The 12,896-nt window shown below is 37.0% G+C and overlaps 1 protein-coding gene across 1 annotated transcript in view; it reads right to left on the bottom strand.

Moving 5' to 3' along the window:
- ptprn2 (protein tyrosine phosphatase receptor type N2) overlaps positions 1-12,896 on the bottom strand; it is a 218,961-nt gene that overhangs the window by 68,990 nt on the left and 137,075 nt on the right. Inside the window, exon 12 of the mRNA XM_067400639.1 lies at positions 10,970-11,034. Coding sequence (XP_067256740.1) covers positions 10,970-11,034 — 65 coding nt within the window. The remainder of the gene's footprint in view (positions 1-10,969; positions 11,035-12,896) is intronic.

Here is a 12,896-nt window from a genome sequence, read left to right on the forward strand (position 1 = left end):
CTAAAGGAAGGGTCTGGTGAAAGGCCTGCATTTGTTAAGGCCAACTTATTGGAGAAAGCCTCTTCCTGTTTCTACACCTGCAAGAGGTGATTCAACAGCAGATCCCTTCCTTGACATGTCACAGTATTATATGCTAATGTTTATTTCCACTGCATCAAATTCTACTCTCTTGTTGGGTTGGGGGAGAGAGAGATGGGACGAGAGAGAGAGTCAATGCAGGGATGGAGAGAGAGTCTGGTAACCCGTGGTTTTGCTCACATACCTAGGAAAATACACACTAACACTCTTTTTGTCAGAGGTGTTTCGATAGCATGCAGTTGTACTCTAAAATCTCATTTAATACATTTGTCCCGATATGTTGTCTTTTTATGAATTTACATATTTAAATGTTCTTTACAACAGCTGTTATTAATTAAAGATTTTTAATGTTTCAGTTCATTTAGCACTCTGTCTCTTTTTTTTCCCCTCCATTTATTTATTTATTTTTTGCTATTACATTTATGTTTGAACTATCCCTTGTTACCTGCTAAGCTCCCATTCTACAATGAGAATTTGCACTTAATTGGCCTACCTAGTTAAATTAAGGTGAAATAACTGAAGGTAAATAAGCAGACAAGGTTTACAAGCCTCTCAGTAAGACTATTCTATGAAAACAAGCATGAAGACATGCTTAATTTTCTTCATAAAAATGCATACAAAAAGATACACACAAACACACAAACACACACACACACACACACACACACACACACACACACACACACACACGTTGGGTTTTCATGTTTTATGGGGAATTTCCATAGACACAAGGATGGAAAGTTTATAAGCTGTTTTCCTCATGGGGACCAAAAAATGTCCCCACAAGGTCAAGAATTTTGTCCCCAGTAACACACACACACACACATACACACACAAGGAAATTCGGAGTTAGGATTCCTGCCTGTCACAGATTTTCTGATCTTTCCTGCATTATCTGTTGAAGTGGATGCTTGGAGAATTCAACTGCTAATGGGCTGCATCCATGCATAAACACCCTGGAATAATTCCTGTACCAGGAATTAGGATCTGCCTCTTGCTAATTTGAGAATAAAGTAGCCAACAGCAGCTCATTTATACACAACCTTCCCACTACCTGCTCCTGAAGCCATTTTAACACTCCATCTAGAACAGCTTCCAAACACAGCACAGTTCCAGCACAGTTAATTATTCTACCACTTTTTCCCTCAAACCCATCCCATCTCTTTTCCTTCAATTCACTTCAACTGACCTTCCCCAATTATCAACAATTTCTTGATGAGTCTGTCTAATGTCTGATGGCAAAGATGCCAGAAGAATCTCCACTGCTCAGAAAAGTCCAACTCTGACCCATCTGATAGCAATAATTACAGGCCAGTCTCTCTGTCTCTCATGTCATGAGCTCTGAAACACGTTAATTCAAGTAAATGTCAACCTTTCTCACCTAAAGCAACCTGCTTTGTATTTTCTTTTCTTTTTTTTTTTAAATGGACTATAGTATCATACGCAAAAGCACTGATTTTCAAATAAATATATTTCGTTTTTTCCCTGATGTGACATTTTCAACAAATGTTCAGAACAATGTTTTTACTTTCACAAAAAACTGTTATTGCACCTGAAGAACTTTATTCTGTTTTTGTTTGAATTTGGAATTCAAATCTTTTCCATCACATACAGTCAAAGTCCCTTTAAGACAAGTCATTTCACTCGGCGACCATCTTTGAAAAGCCTCTCGGGCATCCTGGGCATCCATGCAGCTCCTATCTCTTTGAATGGGGAAACATCAAATTCTCTAAAGCTGTTTGTCAAGCTTTCGATTAAATTTCATATTTGAAATCACCAATGAAATCTGACAACAACTGTCTCATAATTTTTTTTCCAAACGCTCGAATCATGACAAAAAAAACCTGTATTTTTTAGGCTGGGTCAAGCTAATGCGCATGCGCAGACCTAAATGCACGTCTCTTGTGCCTCATTTCGGAGGTGCGCGTTGACTGTTTCTATAGAAACCAGTGTTTCTAACGGCCGCTGCAGTGACGCGATGACTTTACTAGTCGCCGATTGGCTCTTATTTTGAAGGCGGGACTTATTCTGGCATACTGCGCGTTACACTTTATCCCATTCAAAACAATACGAGTGATACGTCTTGTGTTATTCTATAGTCTTTGATACAGTATATTGCTGAGAACACTTAAATGGTTGTTGTTTCAAAATCCATCACAACAGCAGCAAAAATGATAACTTCTTGCATTGACATTAGTTAAGTATCATGAACTAACAATGAACATTATTTTTACAGTATATTTCATTAATATACAATTTTTCATTGTTAATTGACCATTTGCAAAGACCCGCCCCCTTTAGTTACTGTTGCTATGTTCGACAAGCCATGGTGCTCTCATGCCACATATCATGTTCTCACATAGTGAAAAATATATTGCGGAGAAACTTGTCAATAGACAAGACAGAGCAGGTTACTTTTGATATAAAACAAAATTTTGTCATTTCTAGAGAAATTTAAACAATAAATATGGTTTTGTGGCTCTTTAATGTGTCATGACAGATCGCTGTAGCGCCTCAGTTCAAGCTACTCGTGAACCGATCATATCTTCCTACTAGTTCATTTATATCATCGAATAAACATGAATTAACATCAGAAGGAATGTTGTTTCAACCGTGGAAAGACGTCGGTACACACCATTTTTGAAGTTCAAGTCCACCGACGTTAATCTACTCTCTCCTGACTGCTTTGTCAGACATAATGGTGGATTCGGCGTTAAGATTGGTTAGATCGCCCGCCAATCAAACTCCTAGTGAAATGTCGTGGTGTTCATTCCACATATTTATATATTATATTTATTTAATGGTTAATTTATAATGTATTTATTAACTTAATGTTAAAAAATGAATTAGTATATGTAGTGATTAAAGAGTTAGTTCACCCAAAAATGAAAATTCTGTCATTACTCACCCTCATGTCGTTCCACACCCGTAAGACCTTCTTTCATCTTCAGATCTTGTTTAGAATCGGAGGACGTATGCCAAAGTCACATGATTTCAGTAAACGAAGCTTTGTTACATCATTAGTGTTTCGAAATTTCAATGATTCACCACTGGGGGGCGTGACTTTGATAAGCGTTTGATAAGCGTTCTGAACCACTGATTCGAAACAAAAGATTCGTAAATCTTCAAAGCTTCATGAAGCAGTGTTTTGAAATCACTAGATATTGTGGAATAAAGTCAATATTTTGGGATTTTTTTTGGCATACAAAAAGTATTCTTGTCGCATCATAACATTAAGGTTGAACTACTGAAGTCACATGTACTGTTTTAAATACATCATTAGTAGCTTGGCATTGAAAGTGTTAAATGTCTTGCTGGCAATGCAGGCCTCACAAAGCCATTGGATTTTATCAAAAATATCTTAATTTGTGTTCCGAGGATGAACAAAGGTCTTACGGGTGAGTAATTAATGTCAGAATTTTCACGAGTTCGTGTGCCCATAAAATCTTAGCGTAAGTGGTAAACAGATTTGGCTTGCTGTCTGCTATAGAGGGGCTCGGAAAGAATATCCTACTCAAGCTCTGATTACCCTCCTATAACAGGCAAAATTAGTACAAAAAGGAGGAGAAGGGGAGGAGGAGGGATGCCAAAAGAGGTAAGAGGTAACAGGAAGAGGTAAGATGCTAGTTTTATAGCTTGGTATTAATTGGAAGATTAGATGGGCGTACTCCTCCCGAAATTACATTTATTAACTTCACTTCTTTTTTGGGTGAATCCTTTAATAAAAGCTATAAAAATATTGTCCACTCTTAGTTCATGTTAGCTATTGCATAATCTAATGTTAATGATTTGAATTGTTGCCACAAAAATATTTAAGGCTTTTGGGCAGACAAAATGCATCACTGGTTTTGGGTGAAGATAGACAGTTCTTTTTAAAGCTCTCCTTCCGTCACCTCTCTACACCTGGATGTCTCCCACACTTCCCACCAACTGCTAGGCAAAGACTGAGTTAACGATAGGCCTGTGCATCTGACATAGAGTGTCTGGGATTTAGTCGCTATGGAAACCCCTATCATAGCTGACGTGGGGCGGCAGAGTCACTGTCGCTATGACAACTGGGCCAGCTGACATACAGGTGGTCAGGGGGCGGGTGATATCACCAGGTGTTGTGTGCCCCCCATGACCTCTGGCAATGATAGGGGGAGGGAAAAAAGGTCAGGCTTTTCCTTTTGCCTTTTATGAGCTATGTATATTTCTTTCACATATCCTGGTCCTCTTGCTCTCCCCTTTTCCCGTTCCCTTTTATTTTTCATCCTTTTTGCATGGCCCTGTGTTTCTTCATCCCTTAAACACCCATCCCCTCTCTCTCTCTCTCTCTCTCTCTCTGCCTCTCTTTCTTTCTCTGTCTTTTAATCAAGGAAGGAGCTATAAAGAGGTTCATCTTTTAACAGGGAGAAAGATATGATATACTGGCCAGCAAATGAGTTCATTAAAACATTAATCAACACATTTATCAACTATCAACTTAAAAAAAGAAATCTTCCCCTTCCCTTCTTGCAGTTTTCACTCTCTCTCACCCTGCTTTCTACTATATTTTATAAATAACTGATATATATTTCTGAAAAAACACTCTAATGCAATGGTCATCAACCTTTTTTTTGGGGGGGGGGGGGGGGGGTATATAAAATACCCATTATCTAACATGTAGTCTAATTGTCTTCCCTGAATATTAATAGGCCTATTATTATATACACTACCATTCAAATGGTTGGGGTCAGTAGAATTCCTTTTTAAAATAAACTTTCATTCAGCAAAAGGATTCATTAAATTGATTGAACAATAAGTGTAATCATTTGATTTACAAAGCTTAAGTGTAGTATGATTTTCAGTGCTGTAGCCTTTGGCGATGTTGAGATGTCTTTAAATTTCTATCTGATATACCCTTTTGAAAGAGGTTAAAGAGACGTGTTACAAAATCATGTTTAAGAAATTTTTACATTTTTTACAGAAGAGATTTCAGTTGGTTCTTCCTTTACTGAAACTCTTGAAAAGCTTGTTTACTACACTGTGATATATTATATGCTCCCTGTCCTGTTTAGTAAATGTGCAATTAAAATTATTTTGTTTTAAATATATCATTTATATTTTAAAGAATTTCAAAGAATTCACATTTCTATTTTCCATTTCATATTTCCATTTCAATATTTCTTTTCATCAAAAAAAATCCTGATTAAAAACACCTCCACACATAGCGCATTTCTAAAAGCAGCACAACCATTTACAGCTAATAGGCGTAATAATAAGAAGAAATGATTCTTGAACACTAAATCATCATACTAGCATGAGCTCTGAAGATCACGTGATACTGAAAACTGGAGTAACAGGAAAAAATAACTTTTAAAATACATTCTGTATTTTAATAGAATAGAAAACTGTTTGTTGAAATTGTAGTGATATTTCACAATATAACCATTTTTAAGATATTGCAAAGATATTGCTTCCAGCACCCCCTGATGTTCTCCAAACAGCTCCTGGAGGGCGGTACCGCCCCCGTTAAGAAATGCTAAATGCCTCCTTGTACGGTTTAGTGTGTTCCTTTGTATTGGTTTAGTGTGATCATTAAAAAACAAAAACAAAAAAAACCTAGGTGCAAATATCATTGGATCTCTACATGCAGGAGCTATACATGACATTCAGAAATCACATCAAATAATCATGTCTTCATTTTAAATGTTGCATGTGCCCACATGGAGGTGTGACCTGTGGAAGGCCTATCGATCCTCCCTCCTTATCTCTCTGACATTTACTTACCTCAGTCTACATCTACCACAGTCAAATCCACCACTGGCATATCAGACCTCTAGCTAAGCATTTCTGTCATTACTTTAGAAGACAGATACAGAGAGAGATTTCAGTCATGCGTGAGGTAAGAGGAATCCTATGACTTGATTGGCCCCCATGGGAAGGCTTTTCTTTTCTCTTCTTTTATCTTTTCTTTTCTTTTTTCTCCAAATCGTGCACCTTTATGATCTGCTCTATCCTTTTTTTTTTTTTTTCTCCTACATGTACATCCTTTTTCTCCTTACTTCTTTCATAACCTGTGTCAATCCACCTACTCACACACACTTCTGCCCGGTGAAACACACACAGACATATGCACAGCTCTGCACGGCTTTTTATTTTATTTTATTCAGCGCTATCTGATCACATTCGTACAGCTGAGATAATTCTTCTTTCCCTTCCAGCTGAGAGTCTTATGCCTCCGTCGACCCCTGCAGAGCAGTCGTGATTAAGGCTAATTACCAACAAAACGGGCCAACATGACAAACTTTAGACAGCTGCCCTGCACCCATACAGCATGGTGAAAATGACTGTCAGAGGTAGGTGAGAGTGCGGAGAGAATGAAATTCCTGTATTAGTTTCAGTGTGCTGTAATGAGAGCTCTGGGTTCAAGTATTTACTAGAGACTTCACTACAAAAATCCTTGCTGTTAAAATTTTATTTAAAAAGGGCAAATTTGGATGTTAATTACCGTTCATTTCTATAAACAACATGATATGTTTTCAGTCTGTGCTGCAAAATTATGCACTCAGGAACAGTTTGCAAACAAGTTCTCAAATAAGCTCACACCAGTAAAACAAAAGCCATTTCATGACCCTGTCAATTTCAAATAATAATGTCGATGACAGTTTTTTAAAAAAAAAAAATTTATACCAACCCATCAGTTACAGTGGATGAAAAGATAATAGATGAGTTGGAAGAAGCGCAGCTTGTTTTGCGATGTATTCTCCTCTTTGCTTGTTTGTGGCACACATACTGAGGTCTTATGGTCACATTTTCTATTGGAAAGCTCATTTAGACCAGGTTCATAAAGGCTGCCGGCACATCAATACCCTACTTGATTACATTCTCACCTCCGCTGAGAGGCCTCGATGAATATTTATCAATGCGGATGCACGCGCACCCTCCCCTTTCATCACATCCGTCCACCGCCCCTCAAAACCTTCTTCACTTAATTTCTTTATGAATATTAAAGGCTGCATTATGTCAGCTCACAGACTGACAGCACTTGAGCTAATCCTGTTATTGTCTTAGCGAGATGGCTGCATCTCTTGCTTAATGTGTCAAAAAACATGCATCCCTTTATTTATTTATTTTTTCCCCCTCTTTCTATTGTTGTGTTTGTCTTATGTTGGCATGGAGACAACCCTAAGTGGATCGGAAAACAATTTGTGGAGGTGGGAGGATGGGTTATCAAAGTGCTGCTTTCAATAGGAATATGCTTGACGTTAATTCTTGGCAAACAATCAATGCCTGGGTTTTCATGTAATGGGAGAGTCGGAAAACAGCACAAGGAAGGAGACTTGAAAATTAAAAACATCCATCTCAGTGATTGTCCAAAGTCACAAAAAAAAAAAAAGAAAAAAATAAAATGCTCACATTTGATGCCACATGCATGCAATTCATCAGAAATATAACAACAGTTTTTAAAACGCAAGGAAGTATGTTTAAATTACTTAATGCAAAAATTAAAATGAAACATTCTACAATTTTAACTTACAAAAACAGTCTGATATGCTGCTTAATGTTGCAAAATTGTATTTGTTATATTCTTTTAATTTTTTATCATAAATGCACTGGTTTGTAGCACGAATACAGCTTAACAGCTGTTAAGCAGTGCTCAATGGGCGACTATAGATCTAAAACCAAAACAACACAGAATTAAGAGCAGGTGGTCAGTGGGGATGAGAGTTCAATTCTGAGAACAGTGCAAGGATATCCTCTCTGATTATTATCCTAAATAAAATCAAAACAAGTTTTACCATTTTCAATCTAAGATACTAAACCCCCCCTTTGGTAAATCCTCGTACAGTATTGTTTATGCTATAATTGGTTTTATGTTTCATGAAGAACAGCACTTTTAATCATTTCAGGTTAAAGTATCTAGTGAAACTGCCAAATGTCTGCGTGTTAGGCAATAGTCTCTAAACATCTCTGTCCATGTATTTGATTGAGATAACTAATAACCATCTGTCCCTCCATCTCTCTCTCTCTCTTTCTGTTGTGTGGCCGTTTTGATTGACAGAGTATATTTGGCATGTTGCCTCTGCAACAGACAGCGAATTGAAAAAGTGACAGAGAGAGCAGCTTAGCTCTATTTAATAGCAATCGCAGACATATACACACATGCTCACACGCACACACAAAAATAAATATATAGCACACAATCACAGAAGTCTTTATGATTTGACCCCACACTTTTGGGTGTAAGACGTTTCAATTCATTAAAATATTAGGAAAATTAAGGAAGTACTATTATTATAAGGTTGGAAAATAAATGCCTGATTCGGCTTTTGGAGTTTTATCTGATCTAATAGACCCCTTAAAAGTTTGTAAACATTGCAACGTTTCCTGGTGGGCGGGGCTTAGCTGGAGGTAAAAAGAGACGCTGGACTCAATGTTGACAAGCGTAAGCTAGCATGTTTTAGGAGGGATTTATTAAACATGGCTGCAGAAGAAGGTTCAGAACTGTCCGAATATGTACAGTCACTGACTCTGCGGGACCGTGGCAGCTATTTTTGTAAATTAACTTAAGTTTTGGATATTTCCTAGACAACTTATGAATTACTTTCGGGTGGTTCGGGGAATTTTGTCAAGGCTTATTGTCTAATGTAACCTAACGCTGGGCTAACTATGATTATGGCTAGCAATGTGGATTATTTTAAGAGACCATTCAAAGGATGGCACACACATCTATCGCTGTACAGTACGTTAACATTTAAGCTAGCTAGTGCACTGAAAGTTGGCGACTTTTCACCTATAAAACAGAAACTTGCTGATTTGAACTAGATAAAACCAACACACCTTCACATATGCTTCGATTATTTTACCTGATATGAAGTGTGCACTGCAAACACAAGCATTATTTATGATCGTCTCCATCCAGTCTGTACGCCATATTGCATTCAACCACAATTATCTTTTTGATTTCTGTGAAGGAATGTCTGCCGGGATCTGGTAAAACTTTAGTTTTGAACCAAAATTCCTGTTCCTTCTATTCTGACAGCCAAAAACACAACAAAACGACATTTTAAAGTCAAAACCTCAAACTTTTAGCGCGCTTGCTATGAGTTCTTATTTATGTTTTGCCTCCAGCTAGAGCGGTGACGTCACAGTGACGTAGGCGATTAAGGGGTCTATAATTCACAGGAATTGAGCAAGCTAACAAATCATGCTACAGTAAAACTATGCAGTTTTGGAAATGCACCATGAAAATAGAGTATTTTCTGAAGTATTTTGGGAATAACACACAAAAGCCATGACATATGAATTTGGTAACCATTTAGTACCATTTAGATTTTGCATCATATGCTGTTCACAGAAACCTTATAATAAACCAACTGCAATGATAACAGGACTTTAATTCTGATATTCAACCTTTCATGTGAGAGGTAAGACTTTTTCTTATTAGTTGACTGCTAATCATAAGTGCTATGAGTTTTGTTGTATTTAAGCCTTTAAAGGGCTTTCCAAACTTGAAACTTGACTCATTCTACATCCGGGTAAACAGAATCCTGGTTTATCTTGTTTCACTCATATTTTATCTGGTGTTGAGTAAAGAAGAGACTGTCACCATTTGACATTTCCCCTTCTTAAACTTCTGTTTATATACAACACGTGGTGTTTCTGTCATGAAAACTCTGAGTGTTTGGCATGGTAATGGATATGACAATGTTGAAATGTTTGATCTTGGAGGGATAGATCTGCTAAGCTGCTGCTGTTATTGCTTCTGTTGCTGCAGAGCATGTACGGGACTTGCTACTGCCAATACATACACAACATGCTGCTGTGAGCAAGAAAGACATGCTGCTGCTGTACAATTTAGCATACGTAAATTACCCATAGCAGATTTATACAGGTGGAGCTGGGGAAGGTGGAGGGTTTCTGAAAGCTCACTGCAACTGCTACAGCAATTGCTGACCAAGCTCATTGCTACTGATACAGCAAGAACCAATCAGCTGTGCCATGTAGAGAATGATTTCTATTTATGTAACTGCCCAAAACACGTAAATATGACCCATGCAATTGGTTGGAATGGGGAAAAAAATGCAAGGTCCCAAGTTGAACTGATATTAACTTGAGCGCCATGTTTTTAGAATGCTGTGTCATGCGCAAAACACTGAAAAAGACGAAAGACCTGAGCGCAACGGTTATACACATCTGTCTAAACAATGGAAAAGTAATGTGAATGTGTGAATGGCCCTTAACACTGCATTGTTTAAAGTGATAGTTCACACAAAAATGAAAATTGTGTCATCATTTACTCATCCTCAAGTTGTTCCAAACCTGTATGAATTTCTTTCTTTTGCTAAATCGGAAAAAAATACTATTGAAGTCATTGGCTACTGTCAACTGTTTGGTTACCCAATTTCTTCAAAATACCTTCTTTTCTGTGTTCAGCAGATGAAAGAAATTCATACAAATTTGGGACAACTTGAAGGTGAGTAAATGATGACAATTTTAATTTTTGGGTGAACTATCCCTTTAACACTACACATGTTTGGCACTGCAATATGAGATTGTGGTGCTAACCCTACTCCAGTGTTTCTAAAACACAGATTTAAAAAAACCCAGCTCATAAATTACTAGTGTGAAACGTTCCTCTACCCGGGATTAAAAGCCAGGTTTAAAACAATGATGTTAAGCGCAATGTGAAAAGCCCTTAACTGTTCTTGGCCACCACAAATGTACAATTATCACTCCAAAAGACATTTAGATAAACAGCATAAGGTCTCAGATCCATGATTTGAACTTTCCTCACAATTTAATGCTGATGACAGATTTTGAGTAAAATACACTCAATAAGGGGTTGCACTCTGAAAAAGGAGGATGTCATCATTGGTGAGGGAGGAAGAGGGGAGAGAAAGAAGACTCCTTTCCTCAGACTTACATCACTCAGTCCAGCCTCAAGAATCTGCAGACCACTCTCCTTCTCCAGCTGTCCTTTCTGCTCAACTGTTAAAGAGAAAAAAGGGGGACTGAGTGAGAGCACATCAGAGGGTATAACATGTCATCAGTGCTGAGATGGAGATGTGTGTGACAGGAGTGTTTGGGCTCATCTGAATGAGTATTGGGGTGCCTGCTGCATATAAAAATTACTTTATATATATTTTAAAAGAATTTCGTTCAAATTTGAAATCCAGTTGACTGGAGGAGAGTGAGAATGATTGAATTTATTTATAATTCCTGGTAAGTTCTTTAGAGATATACTATTTAATATTTATTTCATTTACACTACTTTAACACTACTTCATACATTAGTAGTGCAGCGAATGCTGATTGTATGGTATAAGTGGCATTTTACTTTTATTTTGTTGAGCTAGTTTTATTCAATTCTGAACATTATTCTAAAGCTTCTGCTTGTATTTTTGTGCAGATGTTTTGTTGGAATCACAATACTCACTGGAGCCAAGAAAGATACAATAAGCAGAGGCAAAACAAGTGGGAAGTTCTCAGAGAAGAGGAACAACAGTCAACCGTCATGTGTGTGCTCATCTCAGAAGGTTAATGAAATTTGAGTGTTTATATATTGTCTTTTGATGAAATATTCTTAGTTTAATAGAAGATAAGCTCAAACAACAGAATTTGTGGCATAATGTTATAGCATTTTATTTTAATCTTTTTCTTTAAAAAAATCTGAGTTACAGTGTGTTTCAATAGGAGTCAAAATGACTTTTTTTTTGGTTACCAAAATGCCAAATTCTGTTTATTGACCTTACTTTTTATTAAAAGTTAATGTTCTACTCAGAATATGACTTAAATGCCTATTATTATTTGAAGTTATTTTGTGATACTATGTAATTTAAGTTTCTAACAGTTGAAAGACTGAAAAAGTTTTACCAGAAAAAGCCTTGCAATGCCTTGCTGCCAGTTTTAATAAATATTTATTTGCAACACCCTTGACTTGGTTTTTATTCATTTGTAAATGTATTCAGATATTGTTCATCCTAATACATATAAATCAATATATTACTGTTAAAATGATTCTTTTCAGCATTTTCAATGTTAAACTATTACAACATCACCTTGGATTTTGGGGTATTACAGGATTTTATTGGCAACTTTAGTTTCCAGGTAAATACTGTACTTTACAAAATATTGCTGTAAAATAAACTACAAGTTTAAAGGTGCCATCAAACGTTTTTTTTTTACAAGATGTAATATAAGTCTAAGGTGTCTCCTGAATGTGTCTGTGAAGTTGCAGCTCAAAATACCCCATAGATTTTTTTAAATTAATTTTTTAACTGCTTATTTTGAGGCATAATTAGAAATGCGCCAATTCAGGCTGCAGCCCCTTTAATTGCTCACGCTCTCCGCCCCCTCCCGAGCTCTCGTCTCTATCATTGCATAAACAAAGTTCACACAGCTAATACAACCCTCAAAATGGATCTTTACAAAGTGTTCGTCATGCAGCATGTCTAATCGCGTAAGTATAGTATTTGTTTGGATGTTTACATTTCATTCTGAATGAGTTTGATGGTGCTCCGTGGCTAAAGCTAACATTACACACTGTTGGAGAGATTTATAAAGAATGAAGATGTGTTTATGCATTATACAGACTAGAAAGCGTTTAAAAATGAAAATAGCGACGGCTAACGAAACATTTAGAAAGACAATTTACAAATATCACTAAAAATATCATGTTATCATGGATCATGTCAGTTATTATTGCTCCATCTGCCATTTTTCGCTGTTGTCCTTGCTTGCTTACCTAGTCTGATGATTCAGCTTTGCACAGATCCAGACGTTAATACTGGCTGCTAGGGGTGTGATGAGACAGGTAGCTCACGAGACGAGACGAGACTCGAGATTGAGTT

This window comes from Chanodichthys erythropterus, chromosome 11 (assembly GCF_024489055.1).
Source record: "Chanodichthys erythropterus isolate Z2021 chromosome 11, ASM2448905v1, whole genome shotgun sequence".
Lineage (NCBI taxonomy): Eukaryota > Metazoa > Chordata > Actinopteri > Cypriniformes > Xenocyprididae > Chanodichthys > Chanodichthys erythropterus.